The 16,294-nt window shown below is 42.9% G+C and overlaps 2 protein-coding genes across 3 annotated transcripts in view; one reads left to right on the forward strand and one right to left on the reverse strand.

Annotated features, from left to right (window-relative positions):
• ATP1B1 (ATPase Na+/K+ transporting subunit beta 1) overlaps nucleotides 1-14,621 on the forward strand; it is a 17,162-nt gene extending 2,541 nt beyond the window's left edge. Inside the window, exons 3-7 of the mRNA XM_026075921.1 lie at nucleotides 2,232-2,360; nucleotides 9,279-9,434; nucleotides 10,214-10,398; nucleotides 12,266-12,346; nucleotides 13,249-14,621. Coding sequence (XP_025931706.1) covers nucleotides 2,232-2,360; nucleotides 9,279-9,434; nucleotides 10,214-10,398; nucleotides 12,266-12,346; nucleotides 13,249-13,515 — 818 coding nt within the window. The 3' untranslated portion in view covers nucleotides 13,516-14,621. The remainder of the gene's footprint in view (nucleotides 1-2,231; nucleotides 2,361-9,278; nucleotides 9,435-10,213; nucleotides 10,399-12,265; nucleotides 12,347-13,248) is intronic.
• The window catches only part of NME7 (NME/NM23 family member 7), a 95,768-nt gene continuing 93,905 nt past the window's right edge, over nucleotides 14,432-16,294 (reverse strand). Inside the window, exon 12 of one of the 2 annotated variants that reach the window (XM_026075851.1) lies at nucleotides 14,432-14,698. In XM_026075851.1, the coding sequence (XP_025931636.1) occupies nucleotides 14,666-14,698 (33 nt within the window). In that variant the 3' untranslated portion in view covers nucleotides 14,432-14,665. The remainder of the gene's footprint in view (nucleotides 14,699-16,294) is intronic. The other variant, XM_026075849.1, reaches the window with a different exon arrangement.

The raw sequence follows: 16,294 nt of genomic DNA on the forward strand, positions 1-16,294 counted from the left end.
TGGTCCTCGAAAAAGAGGAAGCGGAGCTAATTTTACCTCGGTGCGAGGGAGCAATTGGCTTTTATAGCCCATGAGACAAGGAAATGCATGTGCCGCAATGATTGAATGCTCACGATATATTTGTTAGGCGCTGTGCAAATAGCCCTTAGAGACTAAGAGGCTTTTAATGTTTTCTTTAAGCAAATAGCTGGTTTTCCAGCTGCTGCCAACCCCAGCTGTGTGCTGCCCTTGCGATGTTGAATTTGGGCCCTGTTGTGACAGAGTGGGCAGAGGTGCTGCATCCGGAGCCACCAGCTTTAGCAGTGGTGGGCAGACTAGGACAGACTTTGCTGTATCTTTAAGTGAGCAGAATTGGGTTGTGGGTGCACATGAATAGGTATTTTCTGCTCTTGAGGTGCCAGGCAGCTGCGCAGCGCTTGAGGTGTGGGGGAGACCAGGTCCTCTCCCAGCGCACGGGTGCACCTGACCGTCTGGGACTGCCTGCGACTTGCGGACCTGAGCTGCAGGCTGAGGACCCCATTCCTCTGTTATAAGCCTACCTGTTGCAGGAAGCATTTTCTCATCCAACCCTGTCCTGCCTGGTCTCTAGATCGATCGGCTGTACATTCTCTGAAACCTGGGAGTGCCTCTGACCTTTGAGGTGTCTGTGACATTAAGAGCATTCTGGTGGGGAGACTGATTAAATAAGCTACCTCCCAGCATTTGCCTTTTGATTTTACAAAACTCAAAGGCGTTATGCTGCAGACAACAGCATTAATGTTTGGTTTGTTAAAACAGCACCTCCTATGACCATGCTCTGGAAAAATTTCCGAATGTCTCTGACGTCACAGCCATTTGCTTTACGCTGCTTGGATACCAAAGAGTGCTTTTAACTCCTGGAGCACCGCATTATGACACTAAGCTGAACTCGTGAACTCTACTTCCCCTACCTCTGGTGCCCAGGAGGAAGAAAAGAGGATGGAGTGCCTTTCTTGCTGCTGTCCCTCTGCCTTTATGTCGCTGGTTGTCCCCTCCTGCTCATGTTTCTTTCATAGATGTGAAATGAAACCAGCTAGAACTGACTGCCTTAATCAGACGGCTTCTCTGCTAATGAAGCATTTTTATGATGGCTTGTGGAGGGAGGAATACTTTTGCCTATTGCTTTTTTTTCCCCTCCTCCCTTGTATCTGTTCCAGTCCTTCAAATATATCTCTCATTTTAGGTTTACAGTTAGATTAGGACACTCTGAGATCAAGCAGGATTTTTTCAAGTACTCTTTGGCCTCTACTCTGGCCTGCTTGTTCCTGTTGCCTGATTAGCATACAGTTGCTTGGCATGGACTGGCTTATCCTTCCTGTAGGCTGCCTGGTGATGCCTAGTACGGCATGTTACTATGCAGTTAATCAGTTGAGATAATCCTTGTAAACTGGTAACTGATATTCAGATTCTGAGAAGTGCTGTGTTTCCAGGCCCCCCCCTCCCCCTGCTAAGATTATTCTAGGCATCTCCCTTTAGACCAAAACTAAATCTAATCTTTCATTATTACATAATTCACTATTTTTAATTTGAATGAGTACTGCTGGAGTGCTGTTGTAAACGAGCACTAGTAAATGTGTGGTAATGTGACAAGTCTAGGTACTTTCCTACATTTGAGATAAAGTATTAGAGCTTATTTGGGGCCCAGTTCTCTTACCTCAATTAAAGACAACAGGAGCAGTCTGAATTGCTAGAGCAGATTGGACTTTACAGTCACTTGTGAACCTGAATCTAACAGTTATGGTATATTCCTCTGGAAACAGCTTTGAGGCCCAGTGCTGTGTGGAATAGGTGTCCTTTGGAGCAGACCCATAGTATGCCTGGCCAGTGCTAGGCACTTGCTTCACTGACAGTGTCACCTGTAATGCTGTGTGGTGGTAGTGCTGGGTCAGCTGAGGGGTGGGTTTCTTTGAAAATATGGAAGAACATGTTTTAATCTTCAGTCCTGATTCATGGGTTTCTGGATGTTCAGAGGCTTTTTTACCTTGCCTGCCCCATGCCCAGAACAACTGGAGTGTGACTTAAATTTTCTGGCTGTGTGCATCATAGGCATGATCTCACTGTTAAACACATGCCTCTGCAGTAGGGCTTGCCATCTGATTTCATTGTGCTGGGCTCTTCCTTGCAAGTGGTGAAGGTTGAAGTTTTGTCCAGAAACATGTGGCTGCCCTGAGGGCTCAATTTGATTTCATCTTTCCATTTGTGCTCTCTTGCAGTTAAAATCCTCCTCTTCTATGTGATCTTCTACGGTTGCCTGGCAGGTATATTCATTGGGACCATCCAAGTGATGTTGCTCACCGTCAGTGAATTTGAACCCAAATATCAGGATCGAGTGGCGCCTCCAGGTAACTAAATAGGAGGCCCATGTTTGACTTGGTGCAAGCTGTTCTGGGGAGGCGTTTTGGTTACTCACCTCAAGAAGGAGGATGAAATAAGCATTTCATTGCAGCAACACATTTGTAGGGGGTGGGCATGTTCTCAGCCTTCTGTGTTAAAAAGCACCGGGGCTTGAAGGCAATCCTGCTCGAATTAGAAGTTGCATCACATGAAACATTCCTCCTGACTAAGAGGAACTTAAACCTGCATTGCTGCTCTCTGCTTCCCTTCCCTAAACCAAAGCAATGGATTGAGGCTCAGAGGCTTTACTTAGGCATGAACTTTACGAAGTTGTATTTTTCTTTCTTTGTAGCCACTGTGTTCCCAATGGGTAAGTGAGAGGACTATGGTAAATGCTAGCCTCATCTGTAAAACCTGAGGGACAGGAGAAGAAAGGGGACAGTATGAATTCTGGATGTGTTAATTAAGTTATATTGCTTAACACTGAACTATATTGTGTGATCTAGAAGAAATAGCATTTACTAGTGGGTATTTCACTTGAATGTGTAATGGGGGCTTGGGGGGTCGTCTGGTAGCCTCTGATGCACAACTTGTCTCTATTAGATGAAAGTCTCTGCTTAAAATGATCACTTAAGTAATGTCTGTAGCCAGTCTGCCTTGGGTAGGGGCAGATGGAGCAGCTAGCCATTGCCACAGGCTCCCAGCTCTGCCTGCCAGGCTCTGCTGCACTGTCTGATTTGTCTGATTCCCTCTGCAGCCAGCGGCTGCTCACACAGAGCATGTGTGGGGGAGCTGCGCAACTGCGGCTTTCCCACATTACGAATGACCTTGAGGCTGCTTGGCACTGGGGATGGTAAGGATCTGTCTCCAGTTGCTCTGTAAAACAGTTCAGAAGCTTTTAATAACAGTGGTATTTAAGTGACAATTGTGAGGCTGATGGCTTGTAGCCACAGAAATTGGCTGTGGTGTCATACAGTGTCTTACGGCCCTGCTGCTGACAATGCTACACTATGATTATTCCCTGCTGTAGCAACACAGGGAATCTTACCTTTACCAAATGGTGTTATTTCTCAGCATAGAATCATCTTTTTCAGATAAGTGCTTTTCCACCAGCACTACTTAAATGTGAAACAGACTGGCACTGCTGTGCTTGTGTGGCGTTTCTTAAATGTATGAACATGGCTGGGGTAAATGTCATCTTCAGCACTGAAAGTGGCTGTTGCCACCTCTACACTGGGCTCTGACACTTGCAGGAGAAACTAAATTGTCATTGATACTGACCAGAGCAGTTAGCTGCATCTGAACCACCAACATGACTAATGGTGCAGTAGCTTTTTTAAAATGTTTTTCCCCAGCTGAAGCCCAGTGGTCTCACCAGATGTGAAATAATTAGAGAAGGAAGCCCATGGATCTTGGGTCCTGTCCAGACAGACCTTGCTGTTTAGCCTGATGTTGCATAATTAATCATTGTAGGTAAACAGTCAGCTTTGTGTGATAACAGTGTGCAAGTCTAATTTCAAAGCAATTCTGAAGTAAAATTTCTGTAAAAGACTTAAGCCTGCAGAAGATACTTAGTCATCTCTTAATTGCATATTGCACTAGTTTTGTTTTAAAAATATTGGAACTGGATTTCAAGGTGTTTTAGCATGTACTACAGAAATCAAAATGGAGGAAGAACGAAAAGGTTGTCAAGGATCTTTTGAATTCGGAACAGGCTTTTGGGGCGTGCAATGACATTAGCAGAACAAAATCCAGCTCCTTGAATATATTGCAGTGGGCTGCCCAATAAACAAGGGTTTTAAACTGAGCTGTAACAATAGCACTTGCATGTGTGTACACCTTAAATGAAATTGTTACTTGGTAACAGCACAGGGTCTTTGCAGGACCTCATGCAATGACTGTTCCTACAGATGAGGACAAATTAGGGGTAAGATGTGGAGCTTGCCTCTTAACATTGGGTCTGTTCCTCATCCTGTAGCACAGCAGCCGTGTCAGATGATGATGCATTAAAAGTAGCCTTTTAATATAAGCTTTCATCAAGACTGAGATTAACATTGTAGGGAGTTGCTGTACTGACAATTTTGTGAGGTCAGCAATCCCTATATTCCCCTCCTGTGGAGCGGTTTGCCCTGTGCTGCAAGCAAAACTGCACTTCCGGCCAGGAATGCGTGTGCAGGCTTGTTAGCTCTTGCATTGAGCGAGTATCTAATTTTCCATGAACTGGAACCCCTGCAGACCATGAACTACATAAAATAGAGCATCAAGGAAATTCTAATTCCTCTTCTCGTGAGAGTTGCAAGATAACCACTTCACAATCTGAACAAGCTAAATAAGTATATTGGCAGCTTGATAGGATCCCAGGTTTTCTAGAAACACCTGTCTTTTGTTCCAGTTCTAGTGTTCTGTTCCTCTTGGGCAAGTCACTTCTGCATCAACTGAAAATGGTCAGCAAAGTGGGGGAACTAAACTGAGACTTGCAGGAGAATGTTGTGGGGTTCCTATAATATACTTGTTCTGAGACACTTTAACAGCATCAGAAGCTACAGGACACTTGATTGAGTGCTGCTGACATGGGTATAACACTGAAAGCCATAAAGGGCTGTTTTTGTAGCCAAATGTCATTAATATGCTAATTGGTTCCTGCACTGAACACAACAGGAATGTTGTGCACAGCTTGAGGGCAAGCTGAGTTTTGTACCTTTCCATGGTATGCTTTTTTCTTTTTTCCTTTGTCTTGTGGTGGGGGAAGTGCAGTTTACCTCATTTTCCAGCCTTTACCATTGCGACAGCCCCTGCTCCTAGTACAGTTCCATGTGTGCTGCAGGCTCAAACTCTGCTTTAAGCACAGGACTTGCCCTGCCATTAGAGAGGGATGAGGATATTGCCTCTCAGTGTACTAAGTGATTTGAAAAAACCCCACCCCTGACCTAAATTGGGCTGTGTATTTCTGCCATCTTGTGGTGTTCATCCTGTCAAATGCAGTATAACTTCACTATAGCTGGTGTAGGGGTGAGAGAGCTCACTACTTCACAAGGCTTTTCTTAAGTGGTGGCTGCAAAGGAGAATTCCTGCTCAAGCCAGGGGATTTCAAATGCCCATGCTCTCAATGCTGATTTGCATTGCTGTGCCTGTGCTATGTGTAATGGAAAAGGCCACTCTGGTGCATATTCCCCACTTGGCTTATTTAGCTCAGATAAATAAGCCATGCTTTTCTGCTTGTCTCTTGTCTTGGCACCCAAGTGTGCAAAATCTCTGAAGCCAAGCTCCAGAGATACTATCTGCCTTCCAACCATGCAAATTCAGTGCATCAGAAAATTTGCATCCCCCCTTTTATACTTTGGTTGGGAGGTAAAAGGTGACTAGAAGTCTGGAAGGATGCCATTTGGCATGGAGGCTTTTATCTATTCTTGTTTAGTGGGCTTGGGGGTGTATGTGTAAGGAGGAATTGTACAGTGGTTGCTACCATTGTTGTCTGTGTCACCCCAGCAGTGTTTAGACTCTAAATGATTAAATAGTACTGGGAAATTAGCACTGCATTATAAAGCAGCAGTAGTTACTATGGACTTTATGCAATGGTTCCTAATAACAAGCCTGATCTCCCACTTTGAGTTTCCATCCCTTCACTCAGGACACTTATTTCTTCCCTCTAAAGTCTTGCTCCTGCAGCTTAGAATGATAAAGTCTATCTGGAAAACTTGGTTTTAAATGAAACTGAATAAACCTGACTGTAATGTGTGACAGTGTTTTGAAAGTGGAACCATAGCTCAAATTCAGTGACTTTCCACAGACTTTTTTAAGCTAGCTTGGTACATCCATAGAGTTAGAAAGCCATCACAAGGTGGTGCATGTGTATAGACTGAAGGCATCATTCATCACTTAGGTGAATAGTGTCAGTCAGTGAAAATGGGGGTGGGGAAGAGGGCTTGTTGCACTCCTGGCTATGTAAGTACTTAAGGCTTCACTTCCCCCATAGAGCTTGCTCATGAGTGGCTTCTGCATGTGCATGAGTCCCCAAGAAGCTTATTCAGCCCTGTTTGTTAACAAAACTTCAGACTCCCTTGTGTGTATACCAGCCCATGCTAGGTAGCAAAGGAATGACTCAGCTTTAAAATAGTTCCCCCCCCCCACCTACATGTTTTAGTTCTTCTTGGGGGGGGGGAGGGGGAGAGGAATGAGAGCAGGTTTCAGAAAGGTTACAGAAGTGTTTCAGAAATGTTACTTCCTCCTCTGTTATCTTAAATAATATTCCCTTTTTTTTGGGAGTTCTTTTCCTTGATTGGGCTGTTCTGATAATAGCATTGAAGATTTTGATTTGGATATGGGAAATACAGAAGACACAGAATGGGGGGGGAGAGGAGGAAGGTGGGAAATAGATCTGTGCATAGGGCTCCCTGTCCTGTCAGTCACAGGCATGTGAGAATGGAGGGTGCAGCAAAAACTAGTGATGTAGCTTTTCATCAGGATAAAGCTAGTTTCGTGACAAGCCTTTCATCTTCACAAGATTTTACTGTTTCTGTTTCATAAGTGGAAGGCTGATCAACACTGCTCATGTCCCAAACAAAGCAGCTCATATACCAAAGCACAACTGAGTCTGGTTCATCTAAGCACCTGTTTAAGAGTGCTCCGATTTGGGGTGAAAGCAGCTATTGCCACAGACTGAGCCAGGCACCTGGCCAGGAATGGCTGTTCTCTTTGCTGGCTGTTGACTGCTGGAGTAGTTGTATGGAGGTGCTGCTCAGGCCTTGGTGCTGCTCTTGCAAGCCTTGGCAGATGGGCACTCTTCAGGTTGGGAGTCTGCAGAGGGCTAGCTTTTAACTGTACACATCAGTGGCTGGGCTCTCCTAACCAGAGAGTAGGGATAGCCTATTAGATGGCTTCCATGGTCTATTCCACAATGCTTATTTTGGTGACCTTCCCTTCACCTTTGTTGTGCCAGTCATGGCTGCCTTTACACACTGTCTTGAACAAGATGAAGAATAGGACTGGGGAGTTGCTTGGAAGTTTTAGCAGTCCTGAACAAAACTAATAGTATAACTGTCTGACAGTCTTTATAATATTTAAGAAAGCCTGGCCATGTCTATTTTTATAGACTTGAATGATATACCTGTAACTTTGGGGAAGACAGATCCATGAGAGGCTCTGAGGCCTGCCTTCCCTGCAATACCAGATAGTCACTTTAACCATGAGCCCACAGCTTCCTAGCTGAGTGGTAATATAAGAAGAGCTTAGCAGGATGGGATTGAAGTCCTTTAATAAAACTGAACTCAGCATTTTTATTTTAGATATCTATAGATATAAACATACACACACATATATAAAAAACATTAGTGAAGCAAGAAAGCAAGTAATTGCTTGAAAAGGGGTTTGAAAGCTTCAGTAACTTTAAGGGGAAGACTGGATTCTGCTAGGGGAGAGTACTGAGTTGCTTCTAAACTTGCAGCACTCAAGTGGCCAATTTGTACTAAAGGGAGATTTAAGAGAAGGTTAAAAACTGCTTCCCAGAATAAAACTTGAAACCACAAGCTACTTGCTAGATGTCTTGCTATCTTTGACTACTAGGAGCTGCATTTAGGGGAACAAAGCTAATCTTTGTCCTAGGTTACAAATTCCACCTCAGTGGGAAGGGGGGAGGCAGGGCTGGGGGGAGTGGTGAGCTGGCTCTAGGCAGGACTAAGCAGAAACACTCAAGTGGCTTTGCAAAAATTGCTGGAGTCACAAGCTCCTGTGGGTTTTGGCCAGCCAGCGAAGCTGCCGGAGTTTTGCACTAGAGGAACTTGCTGGCAACAGACCTTTTTCTGAAAGTTGCCAAAGCAAATGCTGCTCCCCTACTCTTTTTTTTTTTTGTTGCTTTACTAAAGTGAAGGTGACAGACTGAAAAGAGCTTGAGACCCTAGTAGTTACAGTGGCAGCCACAAAAGCAGCATGAACTCCAGTTCCCATTACTTTAAACTTAAGTATTAGCCATGCATCAATGCATTCAATTAAAGTGTGACCTAAACATCATGCAAGAGCAACTATTTTTGGCTCCCATAATGACAATCAAAGGGCTTGGCATTTTTCATTATAAGGAATAAAATGCATCTAGTCCCTTCTGCTCCCTATGCATTCTTTTTCCAGTCCCTCTTCTAAAGTCTAGAGCAGAGCTAGTTACACAGCCCAGAGTCTAGGACTGTTTTAAACATCTCTCCTGTGTGGTTGTATTTCCTATTTACCTACTCAGTGATGTGCTTCTGATTAGAGAGCTTAAAATGATCCTTCTGTAATCAGAAATACCTGTTTAAGGAATGAAAAGACCAGAGAAAATGATCAGGCTGTTGAAGTTAGTGGGTGGGAGAGAGTCTCCTGTCCTGCATCCTGTAAGGGAGACTACACAAAGGAAAGACCTTACAGAGCTGTGAGAACCTCTCTTGTCTTCTACACAGCATGCAGGAGTTCAGGAGCAGGCATCTCTGATGTAGCCTATGTGCACAGGTTGTTGGGGGTCACAGAGGTAAGCTTGCAGGCTTTCAAGTCAAACTGCTAGGGATAGGTAAGATAGCTTCTGTGGGAGTTTGTGGTGTGGCCTTACTAACATGCAGGTGGCTTCTCTTCACTTGGGAGGGGACAAAATTGGGCAAGTGATCTGCAGTTGAATGTTTTTCTTGAGGAAAAGCTTGTTTCATAGCCTCCCTTCTAGGTTCTGTGATTTTTATCTACTTAGGGATGCAAACATCATGACAAAGGTTCTAGACTGCTGTTGGAGACAGGAGATAAGATCTCTTCAGAACTTCACCTGTAGTGAGTTTAAGCTGTTTTGTGTAGATTCTGAAGTCTGAGAGATACAGATGAGCAGACTGCTTTATGTACTTGGTGTGCAAAGCACTGCCTGGAGGCTGTGCAACTTTGAGGTGTAATTAATATCATCTTCCTGATTTTGCTTTTCTTAGGACTGACTCAAGTTCCCCAGGTACAAAAGACAGAAATTTCCTTTATTGTCACTGATTCCAAAAGCTATGAGCCATACGTAAGGAACCTTGAGAAGTTTTTAAAGGACTACAGTGCTGATCAACAAACTGAAAACATAATATTTCAGGACTGTGGGGGTAAGTCTTGATTGTTTCCCAGAGTTGAGGGCTCTGACCAATGCCTCTGTGTCACTTCCATCAAAAACTGAGGGTTAGTTGCGTTGTTCTGTGTCCTTTTATTGTAATGGCATGTCAGTAAACTTTAACTGGCAGGCTCTGGTTTCAGTCCTATGGCTACTCGTTAAATGATTAGTTTGGACAAACCAGACTTGGCCAGGGATGTACCTGGAAGCTTATTATAGAGGATATAAGGCAGGGACCTTTCAAATTTCACTTGGAGAAGCTTGCAAGTGACTCTTAAAAATATGTGGCACTGACCTTATATCCTCTCTGAAAGCCATGGTGGTTTTACTGATGACTTTGCTAAAACCTGTTTGGATCCTCTTGATGCAATGCAGCAGAACTTCTGGATGGTATAAATCAATTATATGTGACAGTGAAATGAATCCTGTCACCTCACGTGTATGCAAAATCTGTGATTGGACCCCTCTTGTAAACGCTGCCAAAAAATCTGAGCCGATGTATTATGAATGCACTTGTTCTTTTGTCTGGAAGAATCCTCGGTTAAAAAACAAAATCTCTACAAACTTGCTTGTCTGTGGTCAGCCACACACTGGAGAGTGGCTGGGTGCAGATCTGTGGTGTCAGCCTCTAGAAGCTGGTAACCCTTATCCTGTGTGGACAGGTGGGAAATCCCAACTACACAGTGAAGCATAAATGTTGCTGTTCCTGACAAACAAAAGCTTTGTAAGGTCACGTTGCATACGGTTGTGTTTTTCTTTCCCCCACCATGGCAGATATACCTGCTGAATACAAAGACAGAGGACCATATAATGAAGACCAAGGCCAGAAGAAGGTCTGCAAATTCAAACGTGAATGGCTGGAAAACTGTTCTGGAATAAATGATCCAACCTTTGGGTACAGGGACGGCAAACCATGCATACTAGTCAAGCTTAACAGAATTCTTGGCTTCAAACCTAAGGCAAGTATCTCTTCCCTTTCTAATAGAAACTACTGATAAGGAGAAGGAGTTGGCTGCAGACTTGCTGGGACTCTGGAAAAGCCATTCAATTAGCACCTGCTTTTCTGTTGCTAGAGAAAGATTAGTATTAAATACATTCTGCAGAAGAGAAACTTTGAGAGGGTTTGAGTGAATGGTTTTGCAAAAACTTTTCATTAAAAAGCTATGGAAACTGCATACTGCAAATTAATAACAATTAGCAATGAACTCTCATAATGCTAACTCCTGGTTAGCTATCTGGTTACCTTGCCGAACCTGGTAACTGAATTGCTTAAAGAAGGTATTTCTCTAAATGATAAAAAACATTTTAACTTTGTATATGCTTCCATGTGATAGTACCAGACCTACTGTATCTGTAGTAAGATAAGTAAATTGTGTCATGCTTCGATCTATTCCATTCTTTCCTCAGGCAGTGTAGAGTTGTCTGCCTTGCTAAAACCACTTAATTAAATGAAGTAGTGCTATATTAAGTGGTATTAGACTGATACATAGTCTATAAAGCATAAAGATATACTAGAGAGCATCTGAGAGTCCAGTGCAGATCTTACGGAAAGAAAGGTGAAGAGATTGTTAGATCATTTAATGCAACTTCCCACACACTGTAGGATGTCTGCTGTAACCCACGTGCTCTGTGCTGCAGTTAATAGCATATTTGCACTAATGTCAAAGGACATTATTCTGGACAGGAACTGCTTTTACTTTGTTTTTTTCCCAACACATTTAAATACTAAAAATTTCTCTCGGAATTGAGTGGCAGAGTACATGTTATTGAATGCTTTGTGCAAAACATCCCACTCGATCTTCTGGATGGAAAACAGTACAAATGGTGTGCTAAGCACCCCTCATCACCATCCATCAGTGTAGCCAAGAGGAAGGGGAAACGTACTGTCTAGTTAGCATGTGTTGAGGAACATTTTTCTTCAAAGGGAGACTTTACTGTGCTAAGAGAAAATATTTGAATTTTGGCTTGTTGGATGGTAGAAACAGTTGATGCATTTTAGCAGAAATTTACTGTGCTTGGTATGTGGTAGCTGTGGGATGACATAAGATCTGCACATTTGATGGTCTGGGAAGAGATGGGTTGGGTGTCTACCTTCCTTCCTTTGCCCTCTACAGAGCTCCAGACCAGTTCAGACAGTGGGGTGTAGTCAAGGTATTTCAGTTGGAAATGATGTGTGTATCCAAGGCAATATTTCTTTCCCCCATTCCACACTACAGGAGAAACCCTACAGCTGTTGTACTGGGCAAGGTGTTTGTAAAGCAGATCCTGAGATCTACTCTTGTTAGGGGACCAACATCTGAGTGACTTCCCCAACTTTCCTTAACCTACTTAGAGCCTTTGAGCATCAAAGTTCAGAAATATCAGGGTATGACTCCCGTTCTTGCTCTTCGTCGTGCAGTTTCAGTCCTAACTGCACTCACATGACACACAGGTGGCAAACAGCATGTCTCTTTCTGCCACTACAGAGATTTACACAAACAAAACCTACTAGCTAGCACCCTAGAGTGAAACTCTTCCCCTGTGACACCACAAAACGAAAAATATCCTGAACTGCTTGCTTTGGTACCCACAACAGTAAAGCTGTAAGAACAGACAAAAAAACCAAAAGTTCTGCTTGGGTTAACTTACACTGCTTCTAGTTGCATTATGCTGCTTGTCTCCCAAGAACCATCACCAATAGCTGTAGCCCCCTTGAAACTGGGCTAGAAGGGATTCCAGGTAACTGTATGTATTTGGTGTCACTGGGCTTTGCTTCTGCAAAGGTGTGTTAGTCTGCAGAGAAGCATCCAGAGTGTAACATTGCCTTGTTTTCTGGCTTTCTTCTAGGCTCCGATAAATGACAGCCTCCCTCCAGAGGTTATGACAAAGTACAACCCATATCTCATCCCTGTCCACTGCAGTCCCAAGGTAAGTGAAATAAAGTAAAGCAGAGTCAGGAAACTGAGGGAAGGACTGGCTAAGTCTGTACCAAATTTTAGTTACCAGTCTCTGAGAATGAAATGCATTTTAAAGCCTGAAGTGGAAATGCAAAAATGTTTCCATATATCTTTAAAACATACTGTTACAGAAGGAAATCAGCTTAAATCCATACTTATTAATACTAAGTTCCTCACAAGGCAATAGCTGTCAGTGGATGAAAATTTCAATGTATATAATGGTACCGTGTATTAGCCAAGAGCTGCTTTTCTGCTTGATTCTCCTCCTCTAGTGTACAGAGGGAAAGGATGTTAAAATATGAGAGCTTCAATCCTTTGCTTTTCTGCAGACAGCTGTGGTGGTTCTTACTTGAGATATCTTCTCCTTAGGAAGAGGAGTAAGGCCAGCTTCTCAAAGCCCCACCAATGATGACAGTTAGCGCTGCCCTCACAGAGAGGGATAAGAGGGAACAAACAGTAAAAGCCATCCTCAAAGGGAGCCATGTTGCTTTCAAATGATGTGGCTGAGACACGAAAGTGGGTTTCTTGTTGGTTGGTTTTTTTAAGTCAAAGACAGTGCATTGGCTTGACAGGAAGCTGTGGTGGCTTCTGAACGTGTAAAGAAGTGGTTGACTTTTTAAACAACCCCCCCCCTCCCCCCCAAATGCTCTTCCTGGATGAGGCACGCTGGGAGGTGCTTATTTGTAGCTGCAGGCTAGACAGGTCATAAGAGTCCCTTCCGCCATGAGGATGGTCCTCGTGCTGTCACGATGAGGATTGGTGATGCCCAAAGAGAGGTGGTTGTCCTGATGGAAAAGGATGATGCTAGGGCGATTCCTGCAAAATGCAGTTTGGATGATTTCTCTTTCGTTCTTTTTTTTCCTTGCTCTCTAGAGAGAAGAAGATGCAGACAAAATAGGCACAGTGGAGTACTATGGGATGGGAGGCTTCCCTGGCTTTGCCCTGCAGTACTACCCATACTATGGCAAGCTCCTCCAGCCGCGATACCTGCAGCCACTGGTGGCAGTGCAGTTCACTAACCTGACCTACGACATGGAAGTGCGTGTGGAATGCAAGGCCTATGGGCAGAACATCCAGTACAGTGACAAAGACCGCTTCCAGGGACGTTTTGATATTAAATTCGACATAAAAAGCAGCTGATTGTAAGCACAACTCTTCCCCCCCCAGCCACTTAAAAAGGTTAAAAAAAAAAAGGAACAAAAAAGCAAACCTACTAGTCTTGAACTGTCATACGTATGGGACCTACACGTAATCTATATGCTTTACACTAGCTTTCTGCATTTACTAGGTTAGAATGTAAACAAAGTGTAGCAATAGTGACAAATATTTATTCTACTGTAAATGACGAAAACAAAATTGAGCCTTGGGACATGCCCATTTTTACTGTAAATTATGATTCCATAACTGACTTGTAGTAAGCAGTGTTTCTGGCCCCTAAGTATTGCTGCCTTGTGTATTTTATTTAGTGTACAGTACTATAGGTGCATACTCTGGTCATTTTTCAAGCCATGTATTGTATCTGTTTTCTACTTCTTGTGAGCAAAGACTTTTGCTGTCCAAGGTGTAAATACTCAATGGGACTAGAACTGGCATGTTACTTTTAATTAATTATTTTTTTTTCCTTTTAAAAGAAAGGCCCACCTGTGAGACTATATTTAACAGCACTCCATAAGGCTTCTGACTTTTCTGTGGTGTTAGGGTATTTTATTTGGAGGGGTGGCAGGGGAAACTAACTTAAGTGAAGTTAAAGAAAATAGATGATTGTGTACTGTGCTTTGTAGTGAATGCTGTCTCTCTCTCCACCTTTTCCCTCATCCTCCAGTATGTTGTGTGAGAGACCTGGGTCAGACTATCACTCCTCAGTGATAGGCATAACTCTTTGCTTTGTATATTTTCTTTTTTTTTTCCTGCTGGAGGCATCACACACTGTGGTGCTAATGTCTTTATTGAATGTTTTAACCATTTTCATGGTGGAAGAATTTTATATTTATGCAGTTGTACAATTTTATTTTTTCTGCAAGAAAGTGTAATGTATGAAATAAACCAAAGTCACATGTTTGAAAATAAATCTTTATTTTAAACTTTATAAAAGCAATGCAGACCCCATAGAATGGTGTTAAATGTTGTCTAAAGTGCAAAACTCTATGTTCTATCTAACATGTAATAATAGCCAGGAGTACAGTGCTCTTGTTGATCTTGTATTTCAGTCAGGTTGAAACATTGGACAAATAAATGAATGAACACACTGTTTTGAGTCCACTTCTTTTACTTTGGGTGTGGATGCAGGCTGTTAGTTGTCCAGAATCTTGAAAAAGTACTGTACCTATTTCAAAAATAAGACAGCTTTATCATTTCCAGAGTGCCTGAGCTGGAGACAGGTAAAACATGCGTTGGGTTTCCTGTAAACTACTGCTGCCAATTTTGAGCAGATACGAGTTCTAAGCATCAGTTTAAAGTTCATCAGTTCTAAACAGTGGTTTGCTGTTGATGATTTGCTTTCCTCTCCCCCTGAGCTAAGTAACTGATGCATTAAGCAGACTATTATGGCAAACATGCATATGATCACACCATTCAGGAACCTAGTCTCCAGTGAAAGCTTGAGGTATTCACAATCACTGTAAGCTCTCCATGTCTAGAAGTACAAGCCATACATTCTAGTAGTAGTAAGTTAATATAAAAATTGGTAATTGCCAATGCAGGTTGAAACATCCATTAGTGGTAAGTGCTGCAGGTCCAGAAGGGAGGAGGGAGAATGCAAAAGCCACAAAAGAGAAGAAAGTTTCATGGCAACACCTTTTTCTTTGTTCCTGCTGGGCAAACAGCCCAGCTTTGAGAGCAGGCTACACCTGACAGGGCTGCTCAAAGACTTGACAAAACTTGGCAGATAGATAGCTTCCTACAGGAGTCAAGATCACTTTATGCTGTCTGAAGCAGATTACCGGAGAGCATTTCTGCATGTAAAGTGACAAAACATTACTCTCCTAGAGCTAGCTGCTTGACAAAGAGCCTTCATAATCAAAATGCCACATAGTGGAAAAGAAATCTGCTAACCTTACTGCTGTCTGCTAGATGGAAAAGCATAGCTATTGTATACCATAGCATTTAGCATAAGCATTGGACTGTTTCACTCTAACAAGGAACAGGAGGTAGCTGAAATCTCACCTTCTTCAACTGTTTCCTTTGCTGTTGCATGTTTTTTGTAGCTGGGCAAAGCTTTAACAAAGACTCTGTGATTAAAGTGCTAAAATACTTCCTATAGGGGATCTAACTGCACAAGAGCTACAGGGTCTTACCAGACACTACTTTGGCTCCTACCAACTGGTGTTTTAACTACTGCCATCAGGGAGGGCAGTGCATGGATCCAAGGTTCCTTAGGAGCAAGCTTTCCCTTACAATTCAAGGCTTATGTACATGGTGTTGGACATTAAAAAAAAAAAAAAAAAAAAGGCAGCTCTATTTTTAAAAAGACAACTCAAGGTTAGATAATATAGCACCTTCTCATTTACTATATAAGAGCAAAGGCCAAGCATGAGTTAGTAATAAAGATAATGATTTATTCCAGCAGTTTGGACAAACATTGCAGAAAGCTTATGGTGCCTTTGTTGGCTTCCAGCAAGCGTCAAAAGGCACTAGTACAATGCAACCTTATTAATACACTATAAAATAACGCACCACAAACCAACCCACCTCTCCCCCCCCCCAAAAAAAAAAAATCACTTTCTAGTACCAAATCAGTGAAAGCTGTACAGGCATCTTTGCTGATCACTAATGAAGTAGGCACTCACTGCAGTAGCTGCCCAATCCTTGCATCCTTCTGCCAGGCCACCAAACAAAAAAGCCACCCCACCCCCTCAAGAAACAAACATTCCCCCCCTCCCCCCCCCCAACTATTCATAGGTTTTATGACAACTGTGCTACC

This window comes from Apteryx rowi, unplaced genomic scaffold (assembly GCF_003343035.1).
Source record: "Apteryx rowi isolate R43461 unplaced genomic scaffold, aptRow1 scaffold_413, whole genome shotgun sequence".
Taxonomy (NCBI): domain Eukaryota; kingdom Metazoa; phylum Chordata; class Aves; order Apterygiformes; family Apterygidae; genus Apteryx; species Apteryx rowi.